The 14,236-nt window shown below is 39.1% G+C and overlaps 2 protein-coding genes across 4 annotated transcripts in view; both read right to left on the reverse strand.

Moving 5' to 3' along the window:
* The window catches only part of tpp2 (tripeptidyl peptidase 2), a 32,233-nt gene extending 23,764 nt beyond the window's left edge, over window positions 1-8,469 (reverse strand). For all 3 annotated transcript variants that reach the window (XM_039646973.2, XM_039646972.2, XM_039646971.2), the window contains exons 1-8: window positions 8,219-8,469; window positions 6,723-6,851; window positions 6,147-6,242; window positions 5,909-6,013; window positions 5,377-5,501; window positions 4,041-4,204; window positions 2,595-2,749; window positions 51-127 (exon numbers count right to left, since the gene is read on the reverse strand). In XM_039646973.2, the coding sequence (XP_039502907.2) occupies window positions 51-127; window positions 2,595-2,749; window positions 4,041-4,204; window positions 5,377-5,501; window positions 5,909-6,013; window positions 6,147-6,242; window positions 6,723-6,851; window positions 8,219-8,383 (1,016 nt within the window). In that variant the 5' untranslated portion in view covers window positions 8,384-8,469. The remainder of the gene's footprint in view (window positions 1-50; window positions 128-2,594; window positions 2,750-4,040; window positions 4,205-5,376; window positions 5,502-5,908; window positions 6,014-6,146; window positions 6,243-6,722; window positions 6,852-8,218) is intronic.
* A 1,010-nt stretch (window positions 8,470-9,479) lies between these two features.
* gas6 (growth arrest specific 6) overlaps window positions 9,480-14,236 on the reverse strand; it is a 13,056-nt gene continuing 8,299 nt past the window's right edge. The window contains exons 9-15 of the mRNA XM_039646989.2: window positions 13,639-13,757; window positions 13,201-13,390; window positions 12,509-12,673; window positions 11,920-12,088; window positions 11,619-11,761; window positions 11,229-11,442; window positions 9,480-10,044 (exon numbers count right to left, since the gene is read on the reverse strand). Coding sequence (XP_039502923.2) covers window positions 9,893-10,044; window positions 11,229-11,442; window positions 11,619-11,761; window positions 11,920-12,088; window positions 12,509-12,673; window positions 13,201-13,390; window positions 13,639-13,757 — 1,152 coding nt within the window. The 3' untranslated portion in view covers window positions 9,480-9,892. The remainder of the gene's footprint in view (window positions 10,045-11,228; window positions 11,443-11,618; window positions 11,762-11,919; window positions 12,089-12,508; window positions 12,674-13,200; window positions 13,391-13,638; window positions 13,758-14,236) is intronic.

The following is a 14,236-nucleotide window of genomic DNA, read 5'->3' on the forward strand; positions in this document are numbered from 1 at the left end:
TGTAATTTAATTACTTTTCCCACAAAAACGTAAAGTAAGGGATTACTCACCCCGAGTTGGGCCAGTGCGTCGCCTCGCCGTAGCTGTAGTTCACCAGATCACACTTGTACTTTATGACCTCAATCATCTGCAACAAATAAAAACAAAATAAAGCAAGTTTTAATCAGTGTTTGGGTGCGTTTTAGTGAATACGGGAATCCTAATATCAACATGATTGAGAATATTTCTCTTTAAAATAAATGACACCCTTGTTTTGATATTTTGTATCCATTCTGACATATTTAATGTGTCCATTATATTATTTTTTTTTTTTTAATTATACATTTTTTTTTGTTTAAAGATAGATGGATTTTATTAATTTTAATCAAATTATATTGATGAAATGAACTCATTTTTATTTAATCAAATGTCATGTATTTGTTTTAATCAAATTATTTAGTTATTTACTTGGTCCAATCTTATATATATATATACACACACACACACACACGCATATATAGTGCATATATATATACTAATTATTTTTACACTGCTTTTCTTATTTTTATTTATTTTAATCAATAAAATAATACTTTAGTCCTAATCAAATTTATTTATTTAACCAATTCATTTTAATCTATTAATGTATTGATTTTTTTTATTTAAAATTGTTTTTAATTTAAAAAAACCTCAAATTTATTTAAATATTAACTTATTTATATTTGCTTCTTTTTACATTTTTTTACACTGTTTTTCTCTAAACATTTCCATGTAAACTTGAAATCAAATGATTTCAAAATCAAAGACCGCAACCTGAGAGAGACAGCACTAGTCATATCGTGTGTTAAGCGTTGATTTGCACGTTGCTCACTAGAGTCGCGCAGGCAGGGCTGGACTGGGACAAAAAATCAGCCCTGGACACTTCATCCAGACCGGCCCACTATGCACACACACACACACACACAAACACACACACATCTATACGTGCATTAATCTGCATGTAAAATTACTGATTAGATTTTATTTACTATCAGAACCAAGAAAAAAATATTAAAATAATAAACAAATAAAATGGAAATGATTTTATAAGGCTTTATTGTAAATAACTGGTCTTAATTTGTGCCGCTTATTATTCTAATAGAATATTCTTAGGCTATACTATATAAACTATATTTCATGAGGTGCAACATCACTGCCAGGACCTGGCAGTGATGTTTCACCTCATGAAATATAGTTTATATAGTATACCTATATTTCATTTATACTATATCATTTATATAGTGTATATAGTATATATATATATATATATATCATTGTTAAAGCTATTAGTCAAGAGCAGTGAGTTATTTATCTTTGTCTTTTGTTCACATTTAGCCTATGACACATAAGGCTTCTGCCAGGCACTTTCAGGGATACAAATTGAAAAAAAAATATATATATATATATGTGCATATTTATATGCAAAATACTCCTTTCTATAGCTATTTGAAAGGTATGCAAGTATGCAAAATACTCCTTTCTATAGCTATTTTTCAAGTCAACTATGTGCTATTGTCATTAAATGGCTTTCCTGAGGTAACTGTAACGTTCTGTGACATAATTGTTCTCCTGCTGTTTTATCTCTTTCCGTTGTTGAAAAGCACTGATTGATATTATTTATGAGGCATATACCGTTTGATAAGTTGTAGGCTATTGTATCTTATCTTTAAATAAAAAGTAACAGATGATCGGTTTACTTGAACTGAGGCGCTAAAGCGACCTGTCACGTTATTTTCTAGCGGCAAAACGGTATTGTCTGAATTTCGTAATAAAATGGACAGAACCAGAGAGCTGAGAATTTTAAATGTCATTTATATCGATCAGTGAGTGGAGGCCTATTACAGCTGGAATATCGTAACATGCTTAAACAAAACAATGCAGAAGGCTACGTGTAGCCTATCATTCTAAATGTCTCACCTCAGCAGTCAGGCGCGCCCTGCTGACATCTTCACTAAAGTCCAGCAAATAATTCATTTATTTTAACACATTTGGTGGCATCTGCCTCAAGTTGTTGTCGTTGTCTTGTCGTTTTTTCTCTCTCGACTTCTCGGTCCCCCTTTACGTTTAGAGATGTTACTCTTTTGACATGAATTTCGTTGCACATCATCACATCGCATCACTGCAGTTGTTGTAAAGCGGCCGCTTTTCAAGTCTAGATTTGAACTTGATTCCGATTGGCCATCAGACCTGTTAGTCTCGCAGCTCGCGTCAGCTTCATGCGGCTTCATGAGAGAGACACATGCCCGGAATTGGACAATATAACAATATACTTACGATAGAATAGGCTATATTTACAATTAATAATGATTTAAAAACAAAATACATAACGCGCCGGGCCGCCGGCCCAACCAGACCGCGGCCCACCGGGAATGTCCCGGTAGTCCCGATGGCCAGTACATGCCTGCGCGCAGGCATATCCTATCTTAGCCTATCGCACGTTTATGTTTTAGCATTGCTGCGAGGAGTAAAATGCACATCTGTGATTTCAACGACCGGCGCATGCTGGAGTGTTTAAGCGAGCGGATGTAAACGTGTCCCGAACGCGAGGGTGTTTCCGCCCTGTGGTGTGCTCTCACCGCTCGTATGAGTCCGGTGCCGGTCTCCATGGTGCTGAGGCGCGTGTCTCCGATCTTCAGCGCCAGGATCTGGGCTCCCGGGGCCACGCCGTTGCGCTCGGGCTCCTCGGGGAAGTGTCCGGCTGCGATGCTGGCCACGTGTGTGCCGTGAGCTCCTGCAAACACATGCAGACTCGCAATCTCAGTTACACATGCATTCAGCTGACGCACAGATACTGCACACACACACACACACACACACGTGGGGTCTCGTTTATGAAACGGTGTATTCTTACTAAAAGTGTGCGTGCGCCCCAGAGCCAAAAATGGCATACGGCAAACAATATTCAGACTTATAAAACTGTGCAATTCCCTTTGTAAACCTCAGTCAGCGGAAGAGTTTATCTTTTTGTACAATTTTTATTATACAAATAAAAAAATTAAAGCACTGAAGAAGAGAAAACACTGTCTGCACTTTTTACACATTCCTCTCCCACACGATCAACAACAGAGAAACATGCACGTGTGTGTGTGTGTGTGTTTAAACATACAAAATAATTATACGCAGTACACACACATTATTTAAACCCAAACTTTTATTTTGGATGCGATTGATCGTTGCCCAGCACTTGTTTTCATAAATCACGACGTATGTGTATCATGAGTACTAGAGCCTGACCGATAAAGGATTTTGAAGGCCGATACCGATACAAATATTTTTGGGTTTTAAAATCCGATATATCGGCCGATATTTTTTGTTTTTATTAAATATTTTTGGGTTTTAAAATCCGATATATCGGCCGATATTTTTTGTTTTTATTAAATATTGTTGGATTTCACACACGTGTAAAAGAAAAGCTAACTTTTCTGCACAAGATACGTTTGATACTTTTTCTCTATGTCTAAATGTTCACTCCTCGCAAGTATAACTTACATTTTACAATGCAGGGACTGTAACTAGAGATATGCTAGTTATAAATACAGTAATCATTACTTTATTTAGGCAGAAAAAGTTCATTGTGGTTTCCAAGCTCATTAATGCTAACGTTAGCGGTCTTCCACTGATGATAGTGGCATTAGCTAGCTTTTTGGTTAGCTAGTCTATGATGAGCCATAATTTAGCAATACTGCATACTGCAAATTGTAAAACATACATTTTCAATATAACAGGCCAAGGAGAGATGAGATGATTGAAGCGTATTTCATCCGTTTTTATTTTATTTTTTAAATATTCATTTATTGGCCATTATAACTGCCGATACCAATATTATGGAAAATGCCTAATACCGGCCGATATATCGGTCTGGCTCTAATGAGTAAGTCTATTTATTTTTATGTGTAAAAATGTGTTTTGGTGAAATGCTGGCAAATTTCCCTCTCAGGGCCAATAGAGCACTTCCTGTCACGTGTGTGTGTGTGTGTGTGTGTGGTGTACGCCGGTCATAAACGAGGTCTCGCTGTCCTCACCTCCGCTAGTGACGATACACAGCGTGTTTCCCTCGTCGTAGATGTTGAGCGAGTAGTTGAGCATCTCTGCGAGTCCCAGCGTGGCGTACTCCTGTTTCTCCCGGTACGAGCGCAGGACGGTGCAGGACGACAGCTCTCCGGTCTCAGACGTGTCCACCACAGCCCTGACACACACACACACACACACACCTTCATTTATACAGCACTTTCACCAATATAACAGAACTGACACTTGTTGATGTTAAATACTTGGGCTGGGTATTGAGACAAATTTCACAATTCGATTCGATTTCGATTTGATTCAATATCCATTATTTTGGATATCAGTTACCATAAATGGCCAATTTTCTCAAGGGAATCGAATCTCTGAACTAATGCTGTGAACTATGGGAGTCTAGTTGTAGCCTATAGGCTTCATTAGCCTAATATGAAGGTAATAATGAATGTTTTGTAGCTATACAAACACTTAAATTACACTTTTATTTATTTTTATAATAAGAAGATTATATGAAATATAAACATTTAAATAGTGGCTGTCATAAAAACTTGACAGATTTATTCAAATATGCATTAAATATTAAAGAACATTAAGATTATAATGCATATGTAATATGGTGTATATATTTAGCTAAATGCTCCTCTCTAGAGTTATTTTTTCTAGCTGACTAACGAGTTTATGTGTGTTTTCTGAGGTAAATATGACGATGACATTGATTACAAGCTGTTTAACTGACGTCTTTCCACGGTTGAAACGCTGATTGAGCGAATCAATGTGACATGATCCGGATTTGGATAAGTTGTACTCTATCTTTAACACACTTTCAGATGCTCATTCATGTTTATTTGGCGCTGTGACTGGTATTATTAAGCCGGAAGAGAGATCAGCGCTGCTGCTTCTCCAGAGCGATCTCACGCCACAGCGACAAAACAATATTTATGTTTTTGAATTTCTACAGAAAATGGACGTAACTTGAAAATTGAGACTTTGTTTCATATCAATAGTAACAAAGGACAAAGATTATTGCGATTTTTTGGATGAACAATGCTCCATTCATTCAAATGAAACAGGATGACTAATCGATTCTTGAGATTTAAGAATCGATATCGGTTCGTAAAAATAAGAATCGATTAATATCGAGAAATCGATATTTATTACCCAGCCCTATTAAATACTGTAATCTATATATTTAAACATGAAATATCCTCCTCTACAGGAACTGCTGGTTTCATTTGTTGTGCGTTTATTTATTCATTTAAAGGACAGCGAGCGGCACGTTTACATGCTGGAGAATCTCAGGGCTTGGAAAGCTGGTGGTTTAGTTGTGCATGTTCTGACCTCCATGTGGCGCCATCGTGCCACGACACACAGTCATAAACCGGCCCGGGGTCGCTGTACTTCTTCTCCAGGGTCCCCAACAGCTCCACGTGACACTGCAGCTCCTCCTTCTGCAGCTTCTCCATCTGAACACACACACAGTTTAAACTTTTTAATCACAGTTTGTAATAATGATTTATCCATAAACATCAATCAGAATCAGCATCTCTTCTGTGATGACGAGGGCGGGGCTTTAACCTGTCACTCACATGAGATCAGCCAATAGCAAACCACAACCATCCAATCGATTCCCCACAGACACAATCAAGCCCCGCCCACGAAGCATTTCTCTCGATATTCGACACAATAGAGGAGAATCGACCAGTGTAACGCCACGGTCATGACAGTTCATCCTTCCCTCGATTCATTTTGAAAAAAAAAAAGTGTTTATCAGGAGTCCAAGGCTAAAAATTGTATATTTGATGGCTTGTGGTGGGGCGAGGGAAGGATGAGTGTTCCACGTGTTCCTCAAGCGTGCGCTCCAGCGTCTGACCTGTGAAGGGTTGGGGTGACTCTGCTCGAACTCTTCTGCCCGGCGACTGGCCTCGGCGAGAGCGGCCCGGTGTGCCGGATCCCACAGCTTCTCCTTACGCTCTTTCTGAATGAGTCAACAACAACATCAGTCATGTTCAAATGCTCACAAAGGAATCGAAATTTTAATTTTATGACAAGTATTTTTGAGTTTTGATCCCCAACCCTGGTCACATGACATCAGCTCTGGCGAACATTACCTGCATTCGCTCTTTCAGAGCTTTAGGGAAAAAATCATAAGCGTTCTTTATGCCGATGTGATATTTCCCCGACGGATTCTCCCAGTCATCCGGAATCTGCAGAGAAACAGGAAACACCACATTAACACACAGGCTGAGGCACACACACACACACACACACATGTTTCACCCTAATTACAAGAAATATTCAATTCTATTTCACATTAAAATTACATTTAAACCACGCTATTTTTGTTATCAGTCCAAGAGAACGGTTGGCATCATGGCACTTTCTTAATTGATAGGATTGAATCATTTTTTTTTATATTATTATTATTATTATTATTATGGTGCAATGGTTGTTGTAAATGTGTTCAATTCTGTGTATATGGATATAAATATGATACCAGAGCAATCTCCACTCTGTGACACAAAAGACGAACAGAAGTCTAAATAAAGATACTTTTTCTTTCTTTTGATTTCAGGATGAAAAATGAGACCCAAACATGTTATTGATGTAGTTTTAGTAACCCGAGCGTCTGAAAGCTTGCCTGAAGTGTGTGTGTGTGTGTGTGTGTCGGGTGAATATGAGCGTACTCTGAGCGTGCGTCCCGTGAGTCCGATCACGCAGCCGTCCTTCAGCTCCGCCACGCTGGACATGTTCACGTCTCCGCTGCCCGTCGTGTCGATGATGTCCACGATCTTCGGCCGCCCGTCTGTGGTGATCTGACGAATCAGACAAATCAGATCAGCTGACATGAAAACATGCAAACGTAGATGCTAAGAGAGATCAGTGCTGAACACATGATCCCAAGAGTTGCCGGACGAGACCGAAACAAGACATGTCACATGACTCCCTCAGTAGTGGACAACTAGAACAGGTGAGTGTGTGTGTGTGTGTGTGTGTGTGTGTGTGTGTGTGTGTGTGTGTGTGTGTGTGTGTGTGTGTGTGTGTGTGTGTGTGTGTGTGTGTGTGTAAAAACAGCTGCTGGATCCTCTTACAGGGATCCTTTAAACAGGGGGATAAGCAGCAAAGAAATGTAAAAATAAATAATTAAAAATAAGATTAAAATTAAATAAACTTTACTAATACAAAAGAATGCATTTGATTACAAAATTGATTAAAATAAATTAATAAATACAATTGAATTTTAATAAATAAGAGCAGCTTAGTAAAATGTAAAAAAATATTTTATGAATATAAAAAATTATTAATTATGAATATATAAATGTAAATATATAATATATGAATACATTATATTAATTTAAATAAAAATAAATAAATAAAACCTTTAATAATTACAAATGCTTGAACCACATAAAAATAGGAAAAGCAGTGTAAAAATGTACAAAAAAACATTAAATTAAATTGATAAATATATGTATGTATATAAAAATGTATTTAAATAAATAATAAATTCAATTTAAATTAATTGAATTAAACATTCAACTAAAATAAAAACGATTAAAATAAATAAAAATGGATGTAAACACAAAGAAAAGCGGTGTAATATAATAATAGAAAATAAATAAACACATTGATTAGAATGAATTAAATCTGAATTAATATATACTATACTTATGAATAACAATAAAACACAGGGGAAAAAACAATCATGTATTACTTTTCTCAGTAGTATTATTATTAACTGGCTGTTTAACTTTATATGATGATACCTGGAGGCCTGTGCCCTATCTAGATCAAGGCTAATCTGCTGGTTTGGAAACAGCCATTGTCATATAGATTACAATGTTTCTGTGATGACAGATTAATGCCACAATAATTTATAACTGTTTCTGCCATATCATATACCTCACAAATCCCATAGTACACGTCTGGGAAACTATGGTATAGCCGTGGTGCTTCTTTGTAAGTCACTGCCATTGATGAGGATGACACAGCTTGCCCTTTCAAACATGTCGTTTATGTGTTTTGCAGATTTAATCAGCTTAATTGGCTTCGAATATGTAAGTGCTTCAGTATTTAAATAATGACACGGGGGTTCCGGTACCGTCCAGTGTCTGTGGTTCCTTAAACGGGGGTAAAACCCATTACGGCCTAGTGCTGAGCTGAAGCCGCGGGCTCGATTTACCTGCATGCCCGGGGCCCCTGGGTCCACCCCGGTGTCGAGGATAGCGATGAGCACCCCTCGGCCATCGTATTCCGGGAACTTGGTTAGGAACGAGGCAGCACCGGTCTCTTTTTTCGGAAGTAGCCCGTGAAACGGGAACGGATCTTCAGCGGAATGAACAGACATGACCGTTCAGAACGAGAATGAAAACACAACACGACCGCGATGGACCGGTATATGGACACAATGTGCGCGAGAACGGAGCGACTTTCTTAAAGGCGCAGTACACTCAATCTCAGCCACAATATACACACTCAATTCCACATGGGTTTATTATTACATAATAATTTCCCATTAAATAGGAATATAAAAGGTCCTTCTTTTATATTCTCAGAACGCTATCTCATTAACGCTCTTTCAACATAACATTACAGTATAAAGTTATCTCTCAAAACATTATAAATAGTTATACATAGTCCACGGAACTGTTTTTTTTTTTTTTCATTAAAAACTTTGTTGGACGTTCATCTAATGTTTTACTTTTGAATGTCCTTTGAACGTTCCCATAACGTTTTCACGTTTGCAAATTGAACGTTTTCATTTTCGGAGAACCACCCATTACGCTTTTTTTTTTAAATGTTATTTTTAACGGGAACCATTCTTAAAACATATTTGTGTTAGTTGTGCTGGGCACTGCTTACTTTCTAGGGAGGGATGTGTGTTAATTTTTCCACACAAGAGTAAGTGCACTGTGGGTTTGATGTTAAATGTGTTCACTTCAACCACTAGATGTCTTTATTGTCCCACTTATTATTAGTGGCCATGCTATCCAGCTCTGCAATATTGTGCAGTTTATACAAACAACAAACTGCTCGATTACTACAACAATGCAGTCGGATTACCAAGGAAATAAAATGTGTGTGTGTGTCTGTGTGACTTCTAGTGTGTTTGCTAATGTGAGTATGAGAAGAGAATGAGAATCTGGGACAGGAGTGATTATAGAAACATTAACGCAGCAGCGCAATTGAGGTTTTATGAATATGGATTTTACTGCTGGGTTTTTCTGCATTTAATTTGAATGTGTTTTATTGAGGACACGAAACATTCTATCCAGAGGGATCCTCTTTATTCCTCAAGCTAATCTCCATATGGATGCTGTTGCTCAGCCTGGATGAGGCGTTTACAGCTGTGACACCACTGGCTGAGCCTGGGTCTCCATCTGCTCACGGCCATCCCCCCTGGCTGTCACCACCACCTGCACCATTATGGACAGAAATCATCGTAATAACAATATCGTCTTTATTTGTTTTCAACAAGCCTTTCACTCTCACACACAGAGCAAACATGAACGGAATACAAAACAACTTCAACAATAAAAACAAGATTAAAAAAACTCAAGCCAGTGAATGAATCCATGATGGTGAAGTTGAGCACCTACATCGAGCCTGAAGGCCTTAATCGATGAGCGTGGCTGTTTTTAAATCGTCCTCTAAAAGCATTTTACAGTGGCATATGTACAGATACAGTATTTTCCAGCACACTCTCAGTAGCTTGTGTTCGATTGGTCTAATGTAAGCAGTGGTAATAATACATCAATATGGCTGTGCTATATGTGCGTGCCGCGAGTGTGCAGAGGATCGGATCCTGATTAAGCGGATCCTCTCGCGGTCGAAAGCACTCGAGGGTGGGTTTCTGTTATTGCTCCGAGGTCACCAGAGGACAGGAGTGAGAGCGGATGTCGTTGTGTTTGTGTTGGGCTTCGTCCACATCCATCATCTGACCGTTCACTCGCACATCCATGCATCCCGTGAAGAAGGCCGACACCGGGGTGGACACCAGAGACACATCTGCACAGAAGACATCGTCACTCACATCTAGATGCTTAAAACGCTGTGACTGAAGTGTGTGCAGATATCATACACACCCCGTTAATAACACTCAACAGTGCTGGTCAAGCACTACAGGCAAACCAAAAATGATGTTTCACTAGTGTGTGAAAGACTGATGTGAGACTAATATGAGACTGATGTGAGACTAATATAAGACTGATGTGAGACTAATATTAATATAAGACTGATGTGAGACTAATATAAGACTGATGTGAGACTAATGAGACTGATGTGAGACTAATATAAGACTGATGTGAGACTAATATAAGACTGATGTGAGACTAATATAAGACTGATGTGAGACTAATGAGACTGATGTGAGACTAATATAAGACTGATGTGAGACTAATATAGGACTGATGCGAGACTAATATGAGACTGATGTGAGACTAATATAAGACTGATGTGAGACTAATGTGAGACTAATGAGAGACTGATGTGAGACTAATATAAGACTGATGTGAGACTAATATAAGACTGATGTGAGACTAATGAGACTAATGTGAGACTAATATGAGACTGATGTGACACTAATATGAGAAACTGATATGAGACTGATGTGAGACTAATATAAGACTGATGTGAGACTAATATAAGACTGATGTGAGACTAATATAAGACTGATGCGAGACTAATATGAGAGACTGATGTGAGACTAATATAAGACTGATGTTAGACTAATATAAGACTGATGTTAGACTAATATAAGACTGATGTGAGACTAATATAGGACTGATGCGAGACTAATATGAGACTGATGTGAGACTAATATGAGACTGATGTGAGACTAATATAAGACTGATGTGAGACTAATATAAGACTGATGCGAGACTAATATGAGACTGATGTGAGACTAATATGAGACTGATGTGAGACTAATATGAGACTGATGTGAGACTAATATAAGACTGATGAGAGACTAATATAAGACTGATGAGAGACTAATATAAGACTGATGCGAGACTAATATGAGACTGAAATAAGACTGATGTGAGACTAATATGAGACTGATGTGAGACGAATGAGAGATTGAAGTGAGACGAATGAAACTGATTTGAGACAGAGACTGATGTGAGACGAATGAGAGATTGAAGTGAGACGAATGAAACTGATTTGAGACGGAGACCGATGTGAGCCGTTACCTGGGATGCCTCCTATGAAGGTGCTGTATGATGACGTGAGATCGAGAGCGTCTCCATTCTCCTCCAGCTCGATCTGAGCGAGACGCCCGTCCACCTCCAGTACAGTACCAGAACTGTTTCCGAACACCGTCACGTTCACTGTGTGTGTGTGTGCATCACACAGGTTCACTGGGACACTGGCCACCACCACATCACCGAACGACACCAGCACGTGCTGTAGGGTCAGAGGTCAGACAGAACATGTCAAACACCATCATCTCATACACACACACACACACACACACAATCCTGCTCACACACACAGACACAGACATGCTTGTGCACTCACACTCTCACACTCACTCTCACACTCAGTCACTCTCACTCAAACTCTCTCACACACACACACACCTCACTCCACTCGAGTGTCCCGGGATGATAGTCTGACAGAGAGATGGAGAACGGGACTTTATCCTGACGGACCAGAGCGAACAGGACCCCGATCGAGGAGGCGGGGCGCAGGGTCACATGCACACGGAGCGTCTGGTCGTCTCCTACGGGACGCAGGGAGATTACCCTTAACCACAACTATTATAAAAAAAACTATTTACAAAAACAAAAAAAGTAATAAAATAACTAAAAATGAAAACTAAAATTTGAAATATGTACATAAATCCGACTGAGAGCCACACACACACACACACACACACACCATGGCTGTGGTTAAAGTATGCAAAGCCATGTCCGGGGTAGAAGGCGCTGTGGTCCTCGACGGCGTAACACTGCATGCGCTCGTTATTCCTGATGGTTTCCTGAATCGATGTGTCCTCACCAGTTAACCAGTGCCAGTCCCTCATACAACCGTCCAGTCGAGGGTTAACCTGCGATCATCAACACACACACACACACACACACACACTCCAGTTAACCAGATTGATTTGAGACTAATATGAGACTGATGCGAGACCTATGAGAGGCTGATGAAACATTATAGACTAGTGAGAGAATGATGAGACGTATGTAATAATATGAGACTGATGCGAGACCTATGAGAGGCTGATGAAACATTATAGGCTAGTGAAAGAATGATGAGACGTATGTAATAATATGAGACTGATGTCAACAACAGAACATACAATACACACATCTAAAACACACACACACACACACACAAATTAAAAAAATATATATATATATATATATATACATGTACAGTAGTTGCGTCACGTGTGAGAGGGTTTGGTCAGTGTACAGTCAGTTTTCACTCATGTACAGTGTGTGTGTGTGTGTGTGTGACTCACCCTGCTGACCAGCCCGTCGTCTCTGAAGGGAACGCCTCCCACCGTCAGGTTGAGCTCATGCATGCCTTTATTCATGGTGAACAGATCCCCGTTCACTGCGATCTTCATCACCGCCTCCCTGTCCACCTTGATGACGAGACTCCGCCCCTGCTCCTCCACTGAGATCTGGGACACACACACACACACACACTTTTAAACATTAAAGGAAAACACTCCCTCGTGTGACGTTTAATGTCTTGATTTTATGAGTTTAAAACGTTCCACTTTTCAAATTAAGACTTTTTAAGAACTGCAGAAATATAAGAAATATTCTTATATATATATATACAGTATATATATATATATAATATTATTAATATATATATATATATATATATATTTATACATTTTTTATTTTTATTTTTATATATATATATATTTTCTTATATGTGGAGAGTTTTCATGGCATCTGTTTGTTTATAGTTCAGTGAGCCTTGATTTGTATCTGGTATGTTAACTTAAAATAAAAAAATATTGATCACAAATTAAAAAAAAAGAACCGTGAGAAAGTGATGGAATTATTTAATGACGAGTGTGTGAATCTGTGTTTGTTGTCGTGTGTATGGAGTGTGTGCACTTTTTCTCTTCATTTGTGGCCTCCCTGTGAGCTTTTTGAACTTGTTTCAGTCGTGACCCCTGCAGTGACCTCTGACCTTATGCCACTGGCCGTCGTTGACCTGCGGGCCGCTGCTCGTCACTCGACTCACGGCTCCGTACTTCAGCTGCAGCTCCAGTTTCCCATGATGCACCACCAGAACAATCCAGGAGCTGTTCAAGTGTCCGCCGGCAAAGAAGATCACGCCCTCGGGGTCAAAGGTCCTGAGGTCAAACTCTGCCGTGAATCTGAGGGGAACACATATACTGAATAATGCGTCAATGCAATATATGGACGCACATATGATATAATATATATGTGTGTGTGTGTGTGTGTGTGTAAAGCACCGGGAGACACACAGCGCCCTCTGCTGTCAGGAACTAAACTCAGGATGGACTGGAGAGAGAATCCCGATGCTTTCAGAAAAAATCGTATTCACTGTCCCAGCCCTAATGTGTCTCAGATCATGTGATCCTGTGAATCATGTGACCCTCACCCGGTCTGAACCCGCCGCCGGAAGCGTAGTCTGACCACAGGGATCCCGCTGAACATGCGTCCGAGATACAGCGAGCGCGAGTTCCTCCTCATGTCCTGCGGCAGATGAAGCTCGATGGCCTTCAGACACAGACAGGAAGAAGATCAAAATATCTGACAATAATCAATATAATCAATAATAATCAACATCTGACAATAATCAATAATAATATCTGACAATAATCAATATAATCAATAATAATCAGTATCTGACAATAATCAATAATAATATCTGACAATAATCAATATAATCAATAATAATCAGTATCTGACAATAATCAATAATAATATCTGACAATAATCAATATAATCAATAATAATCAGTATCTGACAATAATCAATAATAATATCTGACAATAATCAAACTGTGTTTCAGGCTCTCCTAGAACAGGTTGATTATTCTCCTCATATTCTCCATTGTTGCGGCTCCTCTCTTCCCAGTCTGTCAGTAATGCTCTGTTTACTTCCTGTCTCTATGAAGCCCCTCCTCCTGAAAAGCACACTGTGCTCTGATTGGTCAGCTGGATCAGTGTGTTGTGATTGGTCGAGCGCTTCGAGTG

This window comes from Pimephales promelas, chromosome 6, assembly GCF_988280905.1.
Source record: "Pimephales promelas chromosome 6, fPimPro1.hap1.1, whole genome shotgun sequence".
NCBI classification, from domain to species: Eukaryota; Metazoa; Chordata; class Actinopteri; order Cypriniformes; family Leuciscidae; genus Pimephales; species Pimephales promelas.